The following is an 18,728-nucleotide window of genomic DNA, read 5'->3' on the forward strand; positions in this document are numbered from 1 at the left end:
ATTACATTTACACATGGAGAGGAGAAGGATCTATAAAAGATGAAGATGCTTTCTCCCTATCAAGAAGATTCCGAATACACGAAGGCCGGAAAATATGATGTAAGAGATTACATAAGCAATGTGCATGTAATGCCTATAAAAAAAAAAGCAATGTGCATGTAATGTATAAAAATATTTAATTCAAAGGCTTAAATATTTTATTGGTCAATGAAATTGTAAAGGGAATCAAACCTAGTCTTTGTAAAACTTTCACATCAAATTGGGTCCCTAAAATATTTTTTTTAATCTAATTAGGTCCAAAGTGTTTATGAGTCTGATGTGGATTGGCTAAGGGTGCACTCCTCTAAAATAAAATAGAAAAAAGAAAGTGTAAAGGTAAGAAAAAAAAAAGTAAATTACGCTCTCATCAAGAATTAGTCACATTAGTCATTTAGTCTCTCTCTCTTTTTTTTTAAAGGAATTAGTCTCCTTCTTGATTATTTCAAAACCTACGCACTTCTTTCATAAAATTTTGTTGCAAATTGGATTTTAGAGAGAGAAAGGGAAAAAATAGGCTTAGTTCCCCTTGTTTGAGAATTTTTTAAAAATAGGAAAAAAGGTTCAGAGGAATTTTTGAAAACTCTCCAACACATTCATTTACTTATTTTGTGTAGATCTTCAAATTAAAGATTTTTGTGACTTTCAAAAAATAAAAAATAATTTGTGAACTTTTAAATTTTCAAACAAGGTGAAGGCTTACCTTCATGCTTGCTATCTTCCCTCTTATTCTCTTCCCCCCAAAATTTTATCGTTCTCTCCCTCAAAACCCCCCAAACTGAGTCAAAGAGGAGCTTTAACTGCCTTCGTCTCACATCTTATTTTAAAATTTAAAACCAACACTCTCTTCCCTTAAAAGATACTAATAGATATAATAGTACTTTAGTATATTTTGATACAAGTATAGGTATCTTTTTCTCTTTATATAATTTTCCTCCTCTCTTTCCTGGGGGGATCGAACCACATCTAATCTAATAATATATAGTTTGAGACTCATTGGAAGCTTAGGTGTCAATAATCTACAGCTTCCACAATTGTAGGGACATGTGTCAAGCTAATAAAACTCAAGAAATAATATATAGTCAAGCTTCACAATATTCACCTAATAAACCTATATACTATTTGAAATTCAAAATATAGAAGGAAAGAAAAAACTAACGTAACAAACCTATACTTCAGTAGTCAAAAGTTTTGATTTTTGAATAAAAATTCTGATAATATAATATAATATGAGATTATAATTTCTTTAATTGCAATATTCTAGAATATATACTAACCTGAAAACAAAAACATGAAACATCTTCTCATCTTGATTTTAGTGGATTTAAAAAACTAACTATTGAATTTCTGGATTAGTTTAGAATTAGTCAAGTAGAAGTATTTGAGGTTAACAATGCACCTGGTCTTATATTCATTCATCTTTAACTCATAAAAAAAGAGTGAAATTTAAAATACAAAATTTAAAATAATTTAAAAATAAAAACATCATTATAAAAAAACCATTATCACACATTTCAGAGTTCACGTTCCCCATCTCACAAATTCTCACACAACTCTCTATTTCCCCCTCCTTCCTCTCAACCATGACAGACCTCATATCAGATGTTTGTCTTTCAAAATCAACAAGTTCCTTCGCTGCAAGGATATTACGTATGTGGACTCTGCCTTCCTTTGACAATCCATCAGACATAGGTACTATTGACATAGTATTGATGGATCATCAGGTATATTTACAAACTTTACAATTTTTTTCTTGGTAAATTTTCAAATATTTCTACATATAATTTTTTTTTAATCATTTACAGAGTTCGAAAATACAAGCATCAATAAAAGGCTCGGCTGTCATTGAGATCTTTAATGGTAAACTCATGGAAGGTGAGGTATACCAGTTTAGTGGTTTAGCTGTTTCGGGTAATATCGGAAAGTACAGATCAACACGTCACTCCCGTCGTCTGAATTTCCAAGAAAAAACTACAGCTGTCGTGATTAAGGAAACAAACATCCCGATGTTTGGATTCTCATTCATTCCATATTCTGAATTGATCAACCTAAGTATTGATACATCTTTTCTGGTTGGTGAGTGCATCTTTTCTATTTGATATTTTCATTTGTTTTGATTTTTTAATATTTATTTTTTAAATTGAAAACACTATTTTAAAAATTAAAAAAGTTAACAAGATTTTATCTGGAAAAAAAATTGACTCTTTCATTTACGGAAATTTAATATTTTTTCATTTATATAATTAGTTTTTCAAAATATGAATTTTCAACTAACAAAAAATTAAAAAAAAAAATCTGACGCCTTTTTAGAAAAATAGACATACAGTAAAAAAAACTCTTTTATTTGCTATTTTCTTCTGTTTCGATATTTAGATATTGACTTATCTTTCTAAATTGAAAACACTATTTTTAAATTAAAAAAAATTATTTGAAAAAAAGAATCAACTCCTTCTTTTACGGTAATTTAAAAATTTGAATTAAAAAAAATCTCTTTTTATAAAAAAAAATGTACATACGGTTATAAGAAAGACTATTTTTTTAAGGCTAATAGTTAGAAAAGTTAGAAATGAAATAAAACAAAGTTACCATTAACTACTTTATCTTTTCCATCATTTACAGATATAATCGGATTGTTATCTGGTCAACCTCGGCTCACTCATTATGGAAAGGGAAAGACGAAGATTCTCAATATAGATCTGTTAATTGATGGGTACATTTGGTTTACCAATCAATAATTTATGTTCTTAATTCCATCCATTTACAACATAATGACTTCAAATTAGATATATTTATTTAATGCAGACATAAAATGGAGTGCGCATTGTTTGGTGAATACGCTGATGAGTTTAACACATTGCTTCATAATGACACTTCTCTCAGCCAAGTTGTCGTTATTAATATGGCAAGAGTTAAATTTTATAAGGATAACAACTCTAAATTTATTTAACATCTTAATTTTATGCAACACATAGATAATGTGTTCTTTATGGTGATTTTATACAAAGGTAAAAATGTACTACAAAACTCAATGTATGGAACAAAGATATTTTTCAACCCTGATATTCCTGAGGTCCTTGCTATCAAACAAAGGTATGTACATTGCAATATTCTCTTCCTAATAGTACCCACCATGCTCATTCATTTTATGCTGACTCAATTCATTCTTATTTTAAGTATAATGGTCAATCAAAGTCTCACACCATTCAATAATCAACTCAATGATCCAAGCCAATTGAAACCAGAAGATGACTTCTTACGCCTGACGCCGAGGATGGATATTGAGCAAATGAAGGAGTGCAGAACGGTAATAAAATTAAATGCGCATTGATTGCATATGTTTAAATATTAAAATTTCATATTTTTTACCTTTGATTTCTTTGATATAACTCTACCTTTAAATTTAAATTTTTGAAGGAAATGTATGTTGTGTTCCAAGCAACAGTGAAGCATATAATTGACCCAGATGATTGGTGGTATGCCGCTTGTGTTTGCCATAAATCTGTTCATCAACGTAATAAGTTGAACTTCTGTGATTCTTGCAATCAAGATCTCTTCACTGTATACCCAAGGTAATCACCACAATAGATGCAATATCTTTTTAATTAAGTTGAACCCATTACTCATGCATATCTAGGATCCGCGTAATTATAAAGCTCTTTATTATTGTGGCACCTCCTATTGTATAATAGATTTTTTTTAATTCACTTTCATCTATTAAGAAGACGAAATAGGCTAATACATGTGTTAAAAATGACAACTTATTCATTTTTAATATTTGTTTTTGCAGGTATCGGATTAAGCTTCGTGCAATCGATGACAAAGATTCTGCTACGTTAGTCATTTTTTATCGTGAGGCTTCTATAATGCTAAATAAGTCGTGTGCAGACTTGATTCAAATTCTTGACAAGGTCCGGTTTCACAAGCAAAATCTTAATCCCTATATCTAATACTCTTATTTTATGCTATTTTTAAAATAGGCCACTATATGATTGAACAACTATGATATTATTTTTTTAAGAATGGTTCACTACACACTCCGCCAAATGAAATACTTCAACTTGCTGAAAAGACATTCCTGTTCAAAGTTGAAATAAAGCAAAATAGAATGTCAAATTATGAAGCATGCTACCCAGTTAAGAGACTCACAGATGATGTTGGACTAATCCAAAAGTTCATTGAAATGACTCCTAATCAGTTGGTATGTGTACATAAAATTAAAAATAATAATTAGTGTTTTTTGAATTCATATCTTAACTTCAACTTTAACCTTATTCCTTATTTGTAGCACCGGTCAGGAAAGTTTTTGCATCACTATCAGACATTGAAGCAACTCCTAATACCACTTCTGATCTGAACAATTCTTCAACGGTATTCTACATAGATTTTACAATTTAATTGTTATCTATTTACAAAATGAATAATTAGTTTTAAATTGGTAGTATGTCAACAAAAAAATCATTTATTTAAATTCAAAAGCTTCTAATCAATCCTTTTACCTTTTCCATAGATATTTAAAGGTAAAGCCATTGCATCGCTTTCTGAAACTGATAGTTCTTATGAGAATACTTATATGTTGATCAATACCCCGAAGGTATTAAACAAATTTTGTAGTTTCATTCTTAACTATTTACAAACTAAACGATGGTATATTAAAAATCATTTGCATGTCAATTTTATTATTGCAGGACTTGCTCTCTGATTTCACTGCTGCCAATGATGACAACAATGTTAAACAGACAGTGGATCAAGTTATTACATATAAGAGGAAAGTTGAAAATGAAGCTAACTTTGTGGCTGATGGATCTTCCGTTAATCGTTTGAAGAAAGTTATCAAAGTGGAGAAGAACTAATTTTGTTTTTCAATTCCATTTGAAAGTATTATCAAAGTGGAAAACTACAAAGTTCTCCTTGACAAAAAATATGAGGTTACTCAATACGAATGGACATCAAGATAATGATGACGTTAAAGAATTTGCTGAGTGGATTCTTAAATTGGGAAACGGTGAATCAGCAACCAATGATGACAGTGAATTGCTTATTGATGTTCCTCATGATCTTTTGATTACTTATCCATCTGAACCGTTGCTCCAACTTATACAGTTTGTTTATCCAGATATGGTTTTTCATCTTACAGATCCAACCTTTTATCAAGAAAGAGATATATTAGCCCCCACATTAGAATCAGTTGAAAAAGTCAATCAATGTATTTTATCTTGCATTGAAGGGGAAGAAAAAGAATATCTGAGTTGTGATTCTGCTTGCAAGTCTGATGAGGACAATGATGTTGAAGCTGCATGCTTAACCCCCGGAGTTTCTACATGAAGTAAAATGTTCTGGAATTCCAAATCACAAATTGGTGTTGAAGGAAAGGGTGTCTGTCATGCTTCTAAGAAACTTAGACCAATCCTTTGGATTATGTAATGGAACTAGACTTTTAATAGAGGATTTGTGCCCAAATGTGATCGGTGCGACTGTTGTGACTGGAACAAATTCCGGAAAAAAAAGTTTACATTGGTAGAATGAGTTTGATTCCACAAGACTCTGGTCTTCCATTCAAATTTGAAAGGCGACAGTTTCCATTGGCTGTTTGTTACGCAATGACCATCAACAAGAGTCAAGGGAAATCTTTGAGCCATGTAGGATTATACCTTCCTAGACCAGTATTCACTCATGGTCAGTTCTACGTAGCAGTATTAAGTGTCAAAAGTAGAAAATGGTTAAGAATCTTAATACTGGATGATGAAGGAGAAATTACCACTTCAACAACAAATGTTCTCTACTGGGAGGTCTTTGAAAATATTTGAGGTTTGTTCTTTATCTAATATTTTTAGTCAATTGAAATTACTTTGTACTTTCAATATATCATATAACATGTTGCTATTTCTATTTGGTACTTGAATGATGAGATTCCAATTCAATTGTGTGATTCCTTTTATTTTTGTTGTTTAGTATTATGATTGAAGGTTGCAAGAGATATTGTGTGGCGAAATACCCATGGAGTCTTTCAGCCCAACAAATAACTGTGTTGGTTATAATAGTTTTACTTAAAAGCCGTTAGATGATTTCTACTACTGATTCTGATAATTCATTTGAAGTACATATTGCATTCATCTTATTTTGTAATAATCATATTAGTCAAATGTTATGATATTTGTAACACCCCGATTTCGGTGGCGTCACTTTAGTAACTCAAAATAAAATAAAGCGGAAAAAGCAGGTATTTTTTTTTGTTTTGTTTAAATAAAAAGACTTGTCGAAATAAAGACTCAACCCAATCGCGATTAACAGCGATTAATATACAATACAAGCACAGCCCTCGCTGCAACTAAACATCGTCACGAGTGACCTCCAGAGACGGAAAGGTAGTGCCCGTGGGCAAATATGTACAAACTAAAACAAAGGTTAAGTATTCTGAGTACAGTCCTCCAACGAAAGTAAGTCGGCCCAAAACGGCCTCAAAAGACTTCCTACGTCCGACAAACTCCCTGTGATCCTCATGGAAGGGAATCACATGAAAAGCTAATAGTCGGGGACCTGCCCTGCCCCAAAATAAGGAATGACAATCAGAGCTATGACTCTAACAACCATCTCAAAGACTCTAACCACCCATAACCCACACTACTTTCATCGACCCTTCCTCGATCAGGCCTGAAGTCCGGGTCCTCGTCGAAAGCTTCAGTAATAGTCATTACGCTCCGGGTCTTTCCCGCACAACGAATCATCATGAACCGGCTGACGGACGCCTGGCAGCAGGCCGACCGCCCAAACACAAACATACACACAAAGCCAAGGCGCTAGGGTCAACTCACGGAATAAAATAGATAATACAAACAACATGTGATAAAGGGGGTATATATATATGTTGTATATATACTTATAAGTCATGTATTGCCTACCCTAAGGTTGATACATAGCATGTTTATCAACATAAAATCATCAAGACATATATAACGATGTTTATCAACAACAAATCACAATAACATTCACAAGTATGGTTAGGTGCATGGCGTGCCAGTGCAATGTCATGCTCAAAAGATGATCCGGATAAAATGTCACCATCTCGATGGATGGGACAAGCCAAGCACCTCGCTTCGCTAAAGCATCTCGCTTTTATGAAGCAGCACGCTCCTGGGAAGCAGCACGCTCTTGCGAAGCAGCTAGCTCCATTTGGGGCATCAAGCTCCGTTGAAGTCCGATCTGAGATCGTCCTTCGGAAAGCAGCACACTTTCCAAGAAATGTATGCATGAATGCAATATGGTTAGCCAAACAACGAATCGTCCTCACCAAGGCACGCGTGTCTAGCTAGAGTACATTGTCTCTACAATACTCTAAGGTAAACAAAGAAGTGCTAATCGCATTTGGTAACTTTACTAGTCACTTGGGCTCACCGTCACGATGGCCAAACAAACTGCTCAACGAGCAAAAGAATGCATCTGGCATTCAGTGACTTTTCAAGTTACTTTGACTCACCAGCTCGATGGTCAAATGGACTGTTCAACGAACAAGGAGAATGCTGCTCGCACTCAGTGACTTTTCAATTTACTCAGGCTCATCAGCTCGATGGCCGAAAGGCTGCTCAATGAGCAAAGATGGTGCACTCGCACTTGGGGACTTTCCAATCATCCCAGGCTCATCCTTTGGATGGCTAGATAAACCACTAAAGGAACAAAAGGTGCTATCGCACTCAAAGTTTTCCACACACTTAGATTGTCGACCCTTCCCGTTTTCCAAACCATTTTCACATCCTAAGTCTTTTCCAAGAGGTTATCATCATTATTTAAAAGTGTTCTATCTTTGATTAGTGTATTATGAATTTCATTTACAAATCAAGTTCTGATTTCGTTTGTTTCAAAACTCTATAAGTAAAAAGATCCCAATAAACCCAAGTAATTCCCCGGGAAGGTCTCGATTCCTAAAACAATAAAGGCTCGAACCTTGGTTCGACCTATCAAACATTCCCAAAACAAACCCGTCATTGCCATGACGAAGATAAGTGTAATCCACACTCCGAAAGTCGCATTAAATGCACGAATACAGTCAGCAGAATTTAATCTTAAACACAAATACATCAAGCTCTATTGAGCGATGAAACATTAATGCAGTGCTGCAAAACATAACCTTGTCATGTCCACTAGAAAGCGATAAGACAGAAACCAGTAAACGGCCGAAGCCTCTCAGAAAACGGAGACACACGTCTCATATAAGTTCACTCGGCCGAAGCCTCCAGAAAACATTTTTCAGAACAGTTCATGCAATATTTGTGCAGAATTTAACAAATAAGTCGAACAAGTCGACTCTAGGTCATTAACTAATAACGGTGAGTTGCCACTCACGATCACAATACATTCAAGTCGAATTTATCGACGCCTACACACAAAAATAGCTAGTAAGTAAGTTGCCCTAACCTCGAGTTGTTCCAGTCTCGCGGTGTAGGTCTCCCTCACAAGCTTGTTCAGTCAATCCCAAGGTTTCCACAATTGAACCTTTGAGCAAACAAAGCAATAATGAATCAACACAAGTCGATACAGTCGAAACAATCCTAACTAATGTTCGACTAAGCTCAAGAAGCTTCAGAGTACAACATTTAGGCACGAAAGGAAGGGCTTTCCCCGAATGGATGAGTTTTGACTCGATTCAGGTTTTGTACAAAAACACTTTATTCGCTAAAACGTGCATAACTTGAGCTACAGAACTCGGAATGACACGAAACCGGCGCCAAAATTTCCACAATTGAAAGAGCTACGCAATGGCTCAGGTCATAGAGACTCAAAAATTATTTTTGGACACGGTACCCAAGCAAATAGGTTTCGGCCACTATAGAAAATAGGGTTTTCGAACTTTTTCTTCGATCTAAATCAATCCCTAGGTATTCTTAGGCGATATCTAGGCCAGGGAAACTCTCAGAAAAATTATCGGGTCGAAAATTGTCGCAGGGGTATTTTGGTCATTATTTTTAGCTCGGAAACTCAAAATCAGAATTTCGAAAAACAAATTTGATGAGCTCGATCCTAACGACATTTATAACAACTAATCCTACTGAAGCTAAGCTCAGTCGAGAGTTTTTGATCCAAAAAGCGGAACCTCTGTCAGAAAATGGGTATTTTCAGAAAACTTGACCTCTGCGACGATTCGACAGGATTCAGTCGAAAACAACTGGATATTCATGCTCTAGAGCACGTGGGCATTAAGTTTAGACACCAAAATCAGCTTATTTGGACAGTTTTACAAAAAGCTCCAAACTTTGAGCTCAGAAAAACATAGAAAAAGTCGACAGATCTGACGATCAGAAGTGAGGGATAGTAACTATACCTCGATGTCTTCGATTAGCAACGAACGGTGAAGCAATCGGGCAAGAAACGACGAAAATCAACTTCTTCCTTTTTCCTCCTTGCACCCCTCGGCCGTGTGTGTGTGTTTGTGAATTTTTTTGTTTTTTTTTTTTTTTCATACTATATATAGGAAATGGGAAATGCAGAAAAATGAGAATTTCGCGATTCCGATTTTTCCTACTGATTCCAACGTATTTTAGACACGATATTCTTCCCGCTGAATCTTCTAATTCTCCAAAGAAATATCAGTATGATTTTTGGTTTTCGAGGCTTGTTTTTAATGTTTACCGGCTTAAAAATGCACTTTATGCACTTTATGCTTTTGACCTCGGATGCAGAAACTTCCTTCTGAAGAAAGATTCGGAACGTCGATTAGAGTGGGCGTACGCGGATGAAATCTTTATTTGAAGCTCCGAATAGAAAAAGTCTTCATCGTCCGTCGATTTTAGGGTTTTTGAACTATCAGGGATTCCGTTTCGGCAAACTTCCGAGAATTGGAATTTGACGTTCGTACATTCCAGGGTTTCGCATCGAAATACTTGTTTACTGACGAATAAGAGAAATTCTAACATTTCTCTGAAGATTTTTGGAATTAGTTTCCATCGCGTCCTAAAGTGTAAATTAGCTATTTACTAGTGTCTTTGACCTAAGATTAGGCGAATGTTAGTCGTGATATACTTTTATCGGTTTTGATACAATCCTTGAACTTTTCCTGAACCTTCTCCTTCATAAATTTATTTCATCCAATAAACTCTTGTTCAGGTTTCCCTTCACGATACATCGAACTTATTCGTTAATAAGGAATTTCACTAATTTATTCTAAGCTTAAAATCTTGGGTCTCACAATATTATATGTTCCTATGATGCTTAAGCTATTACGTGCTGGGAATACAATTGTCTATCACTACATACATGAAATTTCAAGCTACTTAAATATGCACTAATCTGTCATGTGACTACAAATATGTTATTATTTTAGTAATATATATTGTTTTTCTCTTGAATAAATAACTTTAGTCCTAACCAGTTAGTGATGTAATTTTTATGGTGTCTCATTCTTTGCAGGTGGAGACTTATGAAAAAGAAAAAATGTCACTTCATCGAAAAAAAATCAAAGGCATTTTTACATTGCTATTATTTATTTTATAATGAATTTTCCAGTTCAAGTGGTTTTCACATTTTAAGGATCTTTCCGAATCTATTTGTTATGTAATTTGGTTCATTGTACCTCTAATTAAAATACTATTTCAGACGTGGGTTATTTCAGATTTCTACATTACGTCAATTTGAGTGAAATTTATCTTATATTTTATTACTTTGTTTTTAACTCATGGTGATCAACGAATGCAAGATTATACTTATGAATATAATACACACATGATTCTGTGTATGATAGTGTCTTCTCTAAAACCAAAGTAAAAAATTAAACATAACCAAAATATACCCGAATGTAACTCGACTCAGTTAAAACAAAAAGACTATATAAAAAACATTATTTATTGCTCTTAACTTCATTTTTATTTCTTTTTTCCATATTATTTCATCTGTGCGACGCACGGGTTCAGATACTAGTTTCATTAGTTTCAATCTTAATTTATTTTATTTATTTGTTTAACTAAAGTAGTTAGATGACCATCAATATTAGGTGTTTGGGCTATACTAGAAAGTCTATGGGCTTGACCCATGTGTATTTGTCTTGACCTAATGTTATATATAGAAGGGTGGTTGCACCAAGCAATACAACCCTCATTCCACAGTATTCACTCTGACTCTTGCTTCTCTCTACCTCTTACTTCTCTCTTCTCCTATCTTCCATTACTTGCTTAGATTTTATTCATAACACGTTATTAGCAGGACTGTTCTCCATCTCCTCCTCAAGAATCAAGTTCATCATCTCCTCAAGTACCAAATAATTGTGTGTATCATTTTTTTTAATCAAGTTTCCATCGATATAGTTTTTCTTTTTTTTCCTGTGTTTACGGAGATTGATCGTTAATTATACTTGCGATGTCAGAAGAATCATAGTGAGTATGTTTAAAATATGAATCCTGAAGATTCATAGTATAATACACACATGGTTCCAGAATAACCATAATATGATACACTTTAGCTATGAATCCAGAAGATTCAAGCACAAATAAACATAGAACATGATTCTAACGTATAATGCACTTTGAATCCAGAAGATTCATAGTACAAATCAAAGCGAAATACAGATCTCGAAGATTTGCTATGTATTCTCTGTTGTCCAACAGACAACACTTATCTAAGATTAAAAGAAAGCTAAGATTATGCTATGAATTTGAGCTATTGCCAGAAGATATTGCATATTTTACTTATCGTTATTTCTTGGGATCAGGGGGAGAGAAAAACTAAGTAGCTCTGAAAATTTGTGTAAAATGCATATATATTGTCGCACACAATAATGTGAACCTAAAGTAAAAAAAAATGCATTCTCTGACCTAAAAGGGATTTCTAAATTCCTTTATGCTGCAAATGTCCTTCTCTAAGGCATGCCTAAACTTGTTTCCAAAGATAAATCTTGGAGAATGAAGAATGTCTTATTATGAGGAAAATTGTCATGAAAAGTGTAGAGATTATGAAAACTTTTTAAACCTCCTGAAGAGGTTCAGGTACCTGTAATTATTGATATAAAGAGATCTCAATCGATTATATCTCTACAAGTTGAAACAAGGAACCAAGAACTTGAAAAAAATTCGACAGATGAAGTAGCGCTCAATATTATAAGTGCGAGAATATTGAACTCATATTAAAGGGTGTGGTTGGCTAACATATAAAGAAGCAATTCATTTGCAAAAATATAAAAGTCTTTGGACTTGAAGTCTATACCCCAAAGGTGTAAAACGATATTGCATAGTTGTTTGGTTCTGAATTGGTCATTGATTGACAAAATGGAACATGCTTTTAACCAGTTCCGGTATCATTGCTCAAATCTGAATATGAGAAATTATACATCGGAGATTCATGCATCACCTAACAGACAACACAAGGCTAAAGAAGGATATTCAAAGGAGTTATGATGCAACTTGAAGTCTTTCTCATTTATGAAGACTCTTCCAACTACAACATTTGAAAAGCTTGTGCGTAATATCGGAGTTCGTCGGCTGAAAGATATCAATTAAAGTGCACTGTACTCTTTTTACCTTAACCATGTTTTTTCCCATTGAGTTTTTGCTGGTAGGTTTTTAATGAGGCAATGTAAAGAGACAAACTATAGAATGATGTACTATTTTTCCTTCACTAGATTTTTATTCCACTAAGTTTTTCCTAGTAGGGTTTTAATGAGACACATTCTTAAGGGATGGTCATCCAGGGGGAGTGTTGTGAATAATTAGATGATCATCAATGTTAGGTGTTTGGGCCATACTAGAAAGTCTATGGGCTTGGCCCATGTATTTTTCTTGAGCTAATGCTATATATAGAAGGGTGGTTGCACCAAGCAATACAACCCTCTTTCCACAGTGTTCTCTCTGACTCTTGCTTCTCTCAACCTCTTACTCCTCTCTTCTCCTATCTTCCATCACTTGCTTAGATTTTATTCATAACAGTAGACACAGTTGTTTAACACTTTATCTTTTGAGCATGTTGTAACACCCCACTTTTCGTTATTAGGTTATTTATTATTTTATCTTAATAATTATTATACTATATGGTAATTTGATAACTTATGCGATTTAATTTGATGATTATTTGATTATGTGATTTAATTAGATGATAAGGTCATTCAGTGACTTTATTAGATAATTAAGTGATTATGTGATATAGATAAATAAGGGTTTTAGGTTTTAAGTGAGTAGTTGGGAGTGGAGCCCATTGTAAGACTATTTAAGGGTTAGGAGTAAATTAGAAAGAGAGAAATCAGAATTTGAGAATTGGAGAAGTTAGCAGAGGAGAAGAAAAGAAGCGTGAAAGAGAGAAGGGGAGAAAAGAGAAGAAAACCTAGACTTTGATCTTCAAGAGGTAAGGGTTTGAATTTACCTTGTATAATTGTAGAATAACAGAGGTTGAGTTTAACATGAAGGAACCCTCATCTTCTTTGAAAATTCAGAACTGAGAGACTGTGTTGAGTGTTAACATGTGGTGAGCAAAATTGATTTTGAGCGAAATTGAGGTTCCGAGGAAAATTGGGTTCTGTTATGTTTTGCCCGCAGATACCCTAACAGTCTGTGTTGTAGAGAGCATACCTCTCTCTACAGAATTCCAAATTGAGTGAAACCAATTTTGTATGAAAGCTAACTCATAGGGCTATGTTGGGTAATATTTTCATAATTTTTCGATTGCTGGTTCAATACCAGAATCATTTGCAATTTCATTCTGTTTCTGCCCGCAGACACCCTATCAGCTTGTGTCGTAGAGAGCATAACTCTCTCTAAAGAATTCCGAATTGAGTGAAACTAATTTTGTATGAAAGCTAACTCATAGGTTTATATTGGGTAATATTTTCATAATTTTCGGATTGCTGGTTCAATACCAGAATTATCTGGAAGTTCACTCTGTTTCTGCTCGCAGACACCCTAACAACCTATGCTGTAGAGAGCATAACTCTCTCTACATAATTCCAAATTGGGTCAAACCAATTTTATATGAAAGCTAACGTATAAGGATATGTTTGGTAAAATTTTCATAATTTTTGGACTGCTCATTTAGTACCAGGATTATATGCAAGTTTGCTATGTTTCTGCTTATTTGTGGGATTGATTCTGAAACTGATTCTAGTAATTGATATGAGACATTTGATGATTTTGTGTTGCTATTTTGCCAGTGGAATAGTGAATGAGTTGATAATTATATTGAAGTGTTATTTTGTGCAATTTTGGTGTGATTTCCGTTATGGAATTTGGTGAGAAAATATGTTATATATTTGGGGCTGGCGTGGTCTCAAATTGCATGTTTTAATTTATGAGTTTTTGCACGAAATACACTTCATTTAGTCAAGAGGCAACGTGTCGGTTTTCATCGGAAAACTGAGGTTTGTCCCAGAACTGGCGTGGTTCTGGAAGTCTGGCGTGGGCTTCATTGGTGGTTAACTGTCTGGAGTGGACGCGGTGATACCGCTAAGGTTAACAATTGGTACCACATGCATACATTAGAGTCTCACACACTAAGTTTCACGTTTTCAGTGGTTTTATGTGTTTGGTGATTTGTTGGTGAATTATTTTGCTGTTGTGGTAAAGTCGAATTATTATTCTTCTTTAAGCTTATAATTTTCCGAAACATTAATAAGATTTGTGAAACTGTCTTGAGAGAAAATATTATAATCACTCAGATTTTAAAGAAAATGTAAAGAGTTTATAGAGTAGAATCTGAATTGTTTACTTGCTCTTTGTTATGCTATATTTTATACAATGTAAGTTCTTACCCTTCTGTGGGAATGATGTTCTATGCGACATCGCTCAGGTACTGGAGGTAGAGATGTGGCTCATGAGGAGTAGCTTCGGAGAGTCTTAGTTTATGTTATTATTATTATTATTATAATAAAATTAGTGTCTTGCTCTGTAATGTAACACTGGGTAGATATTTTACGTTACTTTTACATTTTTGTTGAGAGGATTTTATAACCTCTCCTCATGGAAGTTGTTGAATAATTTTCTAAATTATGGCGATGTCGTACTGTTGATGGCCTAAGTGCTTATGAAATTCAGTTTTGAGTATGATGAATTTTATTGGAATATCAAGGAAGATAAACCTATTTAAATAAGTGATTTTATGCATCTTAGGATTATCTGACTGTTTTAGAAATTTTATTGGCATAAATAATTCATTCTTTGGAAAGCATATGAACTTATAAATTTTCAAACACAATCAGTGTTAATTTTAATGAGTTTTCGTGAAGGTGTGTAATACTCCCTTGATATGTTTTTAAACTCTGATAAACGTTTTTAAATAAAACAATGGGGAAAAAGGGGGTGTTACACATGTGTGTGGGGGGGGGGGGGCTTCAAATCTCAAGTATTGTGAATGAAAAAAATTCATTGGTCAGTCTCCTACTACTTAATTGTGCGGCAAAAGATTAATCTCACAACTATCGGCTATGAAAGTACATTAGTTAAGAACAAGCATTTTAAAAAATAAATATTTTGAATGATGTTACGTTTAAAATACACACCAAGAATGATGTTACGTTCATCATAATAACTTTGATATTCTCACACTCTCGTTTCTCTTATATATCATTTACACTTATTAGTCTTCATATCTCTCCCACCTATTCTATTATATCACTTATCATATCACTCATTTTTCTCATTTATTTTAATATCACATGGAAAGTTGTGTAACCAAAATTTTCCTTAATGATTAACTATTAGAGTAAATAATATTTGGAAATGTTTATTATTTATGAGGAAAAAGATTAATTTTGAAATTCTAAAAATTTAGAAAAATAGAATATAATATCATCTACTTACTATAGTGTCTCCATAGGATAATTCAAATGATAGGAATTAGATGACATATAAGTTGGAGGTTCAGGTATCAATTCATGGCGGTTGTAATATCAAATATCATTGGCGCGTGAGAGCCCATTCTTCTTCTTCTTGATTTCCCACGGAAACCCTAAATTGTTTGCCCCAAATTTCCGGTACCTCTCTCTCTCCCTCTCTGCCATCTCAACCGCCACCTGACGATGGATGTCTCGCGTCCCCAATTCCATACCGCTCGGCGGCGGCGCGCTCCTTTCAGGATTGACATGACCAAAAATCAATCTTGGGAGGTTGTTTTATCTCTTATGTTACTGTGTTACATATAGTCGTTGTTTAACTTTTCAAGAAACAAGTGATTTCCCTTGATTCAATTTTAATCTCTCCTTTCGTCAACACCTAGTTCGTATTGGAGATTTTTTATTGTGTTCAGTGGCTACTTTATATACCTATTAGTTTGTTAGTTAGAGCTTAGGAGTTAGGACCCCCTGAGTGTGGAATTGTTAATAGTTTGAACACTGTGTGTGGAACTGTAAATCGGTCATTTCAACAAACCCATATTTACATTAATGCTCTTGGGAAATTTTATTGATGCTTTCTGGAAAATGAGCAGCAACCTTTTCAAGGCATTTTTGGACTAGACTTTAGGGGCTTGTAGGATAGATAGTGTGTGTGGAGATTGTAGGAATATGTATGGTGGTGAGTTTTTTAAGTTTGGAGAGGTAGTCTCTCAAAACTGTGATTGAGGATTTTTGAAAGAATCAAGTTAAGATTCATGTAAATTAAACTAAAAAAGAAACAGAAAATTACAGGTTAATAAAAATGTGTATTACAATGTTAGTGTCAGTTTCAGTTTTGTTTGGGACAGAAAAGATATGTATGCGCCCTTTAGTCATGATAATAACTTTCCAATTGTCACCTATTTGGTACAATTGGAAAACAATGATAAGACATCATTTGGGTTAATTTTGAGTGTGGATTTTATTGTCTTGTAGCATTATCACTACTTTGCAAACACCTTGTACATGTATTAGAATCTTCTTGGCTGTGTAAAACAACTCTTGTAATATTGCAAATGAATCACACCCTCTGTTGCTAGATGTTTTGCTGCTGCAGTTTTGCTTATAAAGTGCTATCCCGTGTGGACATAATGCCCATAACTGTTTCTCCTCAGGTGATTTTTTGCAAACCATTAATCCACTTTTATCTTTTGTTACCATTCATTGCAGATATGCAGATATGCAGATTTAGGCCACAAAATGTTGCACTCAGCAAGCTTTACCAAATGTGGAGCAATTGAGTCTTGTTGGTAACTTTGCTCCATCTTGTTCACACAATTGGATGAAATTTATTTATGCAAAATAATATATCGTTCGAAGAATTCCATTCATTTGCAAATCAATGTATCTTATTTCATGATTTGTTATACCCCTATTGCTGAAATTGTAGAGAGCTATCTCAAGAGAAGCAGAAGACTGGCATCAAGTGAAAGAACTTATTATATTGTGAGAGATGAGAGACCATTAACTATAATTATGAACAATTAAGATTAAACATTCAAAAAAAAGATTAAAACATATAAGTTTTGATGAAACTGTTTTCAGGTTTCATGTCCTCCTTTGATATGCTTATTGGTTTTGACATCAAAAGTGTTTCCAAACATGCACTAAAGACACACACACACACCGCCAGGATTATTCATTCTGGGATATAGATTCCTTGCTAGATCTTACTTGAATCTCTGTTAATTCTCAGAGCATGCAAGCTGATCAATTTTGTTGGCCATGAACTGGAGAGATGACTCAATGTAAGACATCAAATCTTGAAAGCTCCACCCTTCCATTGGATCACTAACAAACCCCCATTCGATCTTGCACCCTGCTAGTTTAGCATCATCCCTATTGACCGGGACTACTTTCAGTGTTGCCATATAAGACTTAAATCCGATGTTGTTGTCGACAATTTCATAGGACAAACAACGTTGGACGGGATCAATTGTCAGCAGCTTCTCTTTAGCCCACTTGATGGTTGTCTCATCAGCAGCATCATCCCCTTTTATGGTGGAAGCACAGTAGCGGATGAGACCAGGTTGGCCTTGAATCCCCTCAACTTGGTAACTAGTATCAATGGGGAAAAACTTGTGCAGGTTGCAGAAATCCTCTAAAAAGGGCCACACTGCATCTTCGCCTGTCCCTGGAAGCTCAACAATGGCTTTGCCTTCCCATTTCAGCTTAGATTCCTCTGCCATGGCTCTCTGATATTGTAGCTAGCTATTAACTCTATGGGACTGTGGGGACCCTCAGATACTTGAGATTTGTGATCAAACAATTATTGTATTGTAGGCAAGCACCACTAAGTAGGGGTGTTATTACGCAAACTCTTGCAACCACGAAAATTATAAAACAAATGACACTACAGCTGCCTACTTGGTGTGATTGATTTTCAGTTCGTACCTTATAAAATTTATGCAATGCCAGTCTTCCATCTAAACCAAAAATGTGTTTGGTAAAGTTTTCAACTAATTTTAATGTTTATTTGACTAACTTCAAACTTGACCAAATTATAATTTTTTTTAAATGTATTTGGTAATAGTTTTAAGTTAGTTTAAAGCTAATTTTACTGACTTTAAATTTATTTGACCAATTTATAAATTTTTTAAACGTGCATTAAAGTAATAGGCGTTTATGTTAATTAGTTCTTATCACATAAATATATTGGAATTGTCACAACAAAAAAAGAATAAGAGCATTATCATAATTAGACGCTTATGATACTTGTATTATAGGCATTTAACACTGGTATACCAATGTATTTGACAACTAGTGTTCTTTACCGTTGGACGGCGATTAAATTTATTGTAAAGATAAATTAATAGTAATGTGTTTTAACTTAGTTTAGACTCTTTTCAGTAAGTATAAAATA

The 18,728-nt window shown here is 34.1% G+C and overlaps 3 protein-coding genes across 3 annotated transcripts; 2 read left to right on the plus strand and 1 right to left on the minus strand.

Moving 5' to 3' along the window:
- The first annotated feature begins 1,619 nt into the window (after positions 1–1,619).
- Positions 1,620–4,886, plus strand: LOC130711200 (uncharacterized). Its single transcript, XM_057560720.1, has 11 exons — positions 1,620–1,760; positions 1,842–1,947; positions 2,656–2,746; positions 2,839–2,864; positions 3,009–3,126; positions 3,211–3,340; positions 3,451–3,605; positions 3,824–3,944; positions 4,055–4,234; positions 4,544–4,627; positions 4,722–4,886. The coding sequence occupies exons 1-11, from the start codon at positions 1,620–1,622 to the stop codon at positions 4,884–4,886; spliced, it is 1,317 nt and encodes a 438-aa protein (XP_057416703.1).
- Positions 4,887–4,956: 70 nt separating this feature from the next.
- On the plus strand, positions 4,957–5,358 carry LOC130711209 (uncharacterized). The gene has a single exon (XM_057560733.1). The coding sequence runs from the start codon at positions 4,957–4,959 to the stop codon at positions 5,356–5,358; it is 402 nt and encodes a 133-aa protein (XP_057416716.1).
- Positions 5,359–17,356: 11,998 nt separating this feature from the next.
- On the minus strand, positions 17,357–18,239 carry LOC130727631 (lachrymatory-factor synthase-like). Its single transcript, XM_057578819.1, has one exon. It carries the CDS (start codon positions 18,052–18,054, stop codon positions 17,551–17,553), a length of 504 nt encoding a protein of 167 aa, XP_057434802.1. The 5' UTR covers positions 18,055–18,239; the 3' UTR covers positions 17,357–17,550.
- Positions 18,240–18,728: the final 489 nt, after the last annotated feature.

The sequence above is a fragment of the Lotus japonicus genome, chromosome 1 (genome assembly GCF_012489685.1).
Source record: "Lotus japonicus ecotype B-129 chromosome 1, LjGifu_v1.2".
In the NCBI taxonomy this organism is placed as follows: domain Eukaryota; kingdom Viridiplantae; phylum Streptophyta; class Magnoliopsida; order Fabales; family Fabaceae; genus Lotus; species Lotus japonicus.

Excerpts from the sequence above, each read along its gene's own strand:
- LOC130727631 (XM_057578819.1), bottom strand. The coding sequence starts at position 18,054 with ATGGCAGAGGAATCTAAGCTGAAATGGGAAGGCAAAGCCATTGTTGAG.
- LOC130711200 (XM_057560720.1), top strand. The coding sequence starts at position 1,620 with ATGACAGACCTCATATCAGATGTTTGTCTTTCAAAATCAACAAGTTCC. Across the intron at positions 1,948-2,655 it reads TAGTGGTTTAGCTGTTTCGG|ATATAATCGGATTGTTATCT; the intron begins GTAATATCGGAA and ends CATCATTTACAG. Across the intron at positions 3,127-3,210 it reads GTCCTTGCTATCAAACAAAG|TATAATGGTCAATCAAAGTC; the intron begins GTATGTACATTG and ends TCTTATTTTAAG.
- LOC130711209 (XM_057560733.1), top strand. The coding sequence starts at position 4,957 with ATGAGGTTACTCAATACGAATGGACATCAAGATAATGATGACGTTAAA.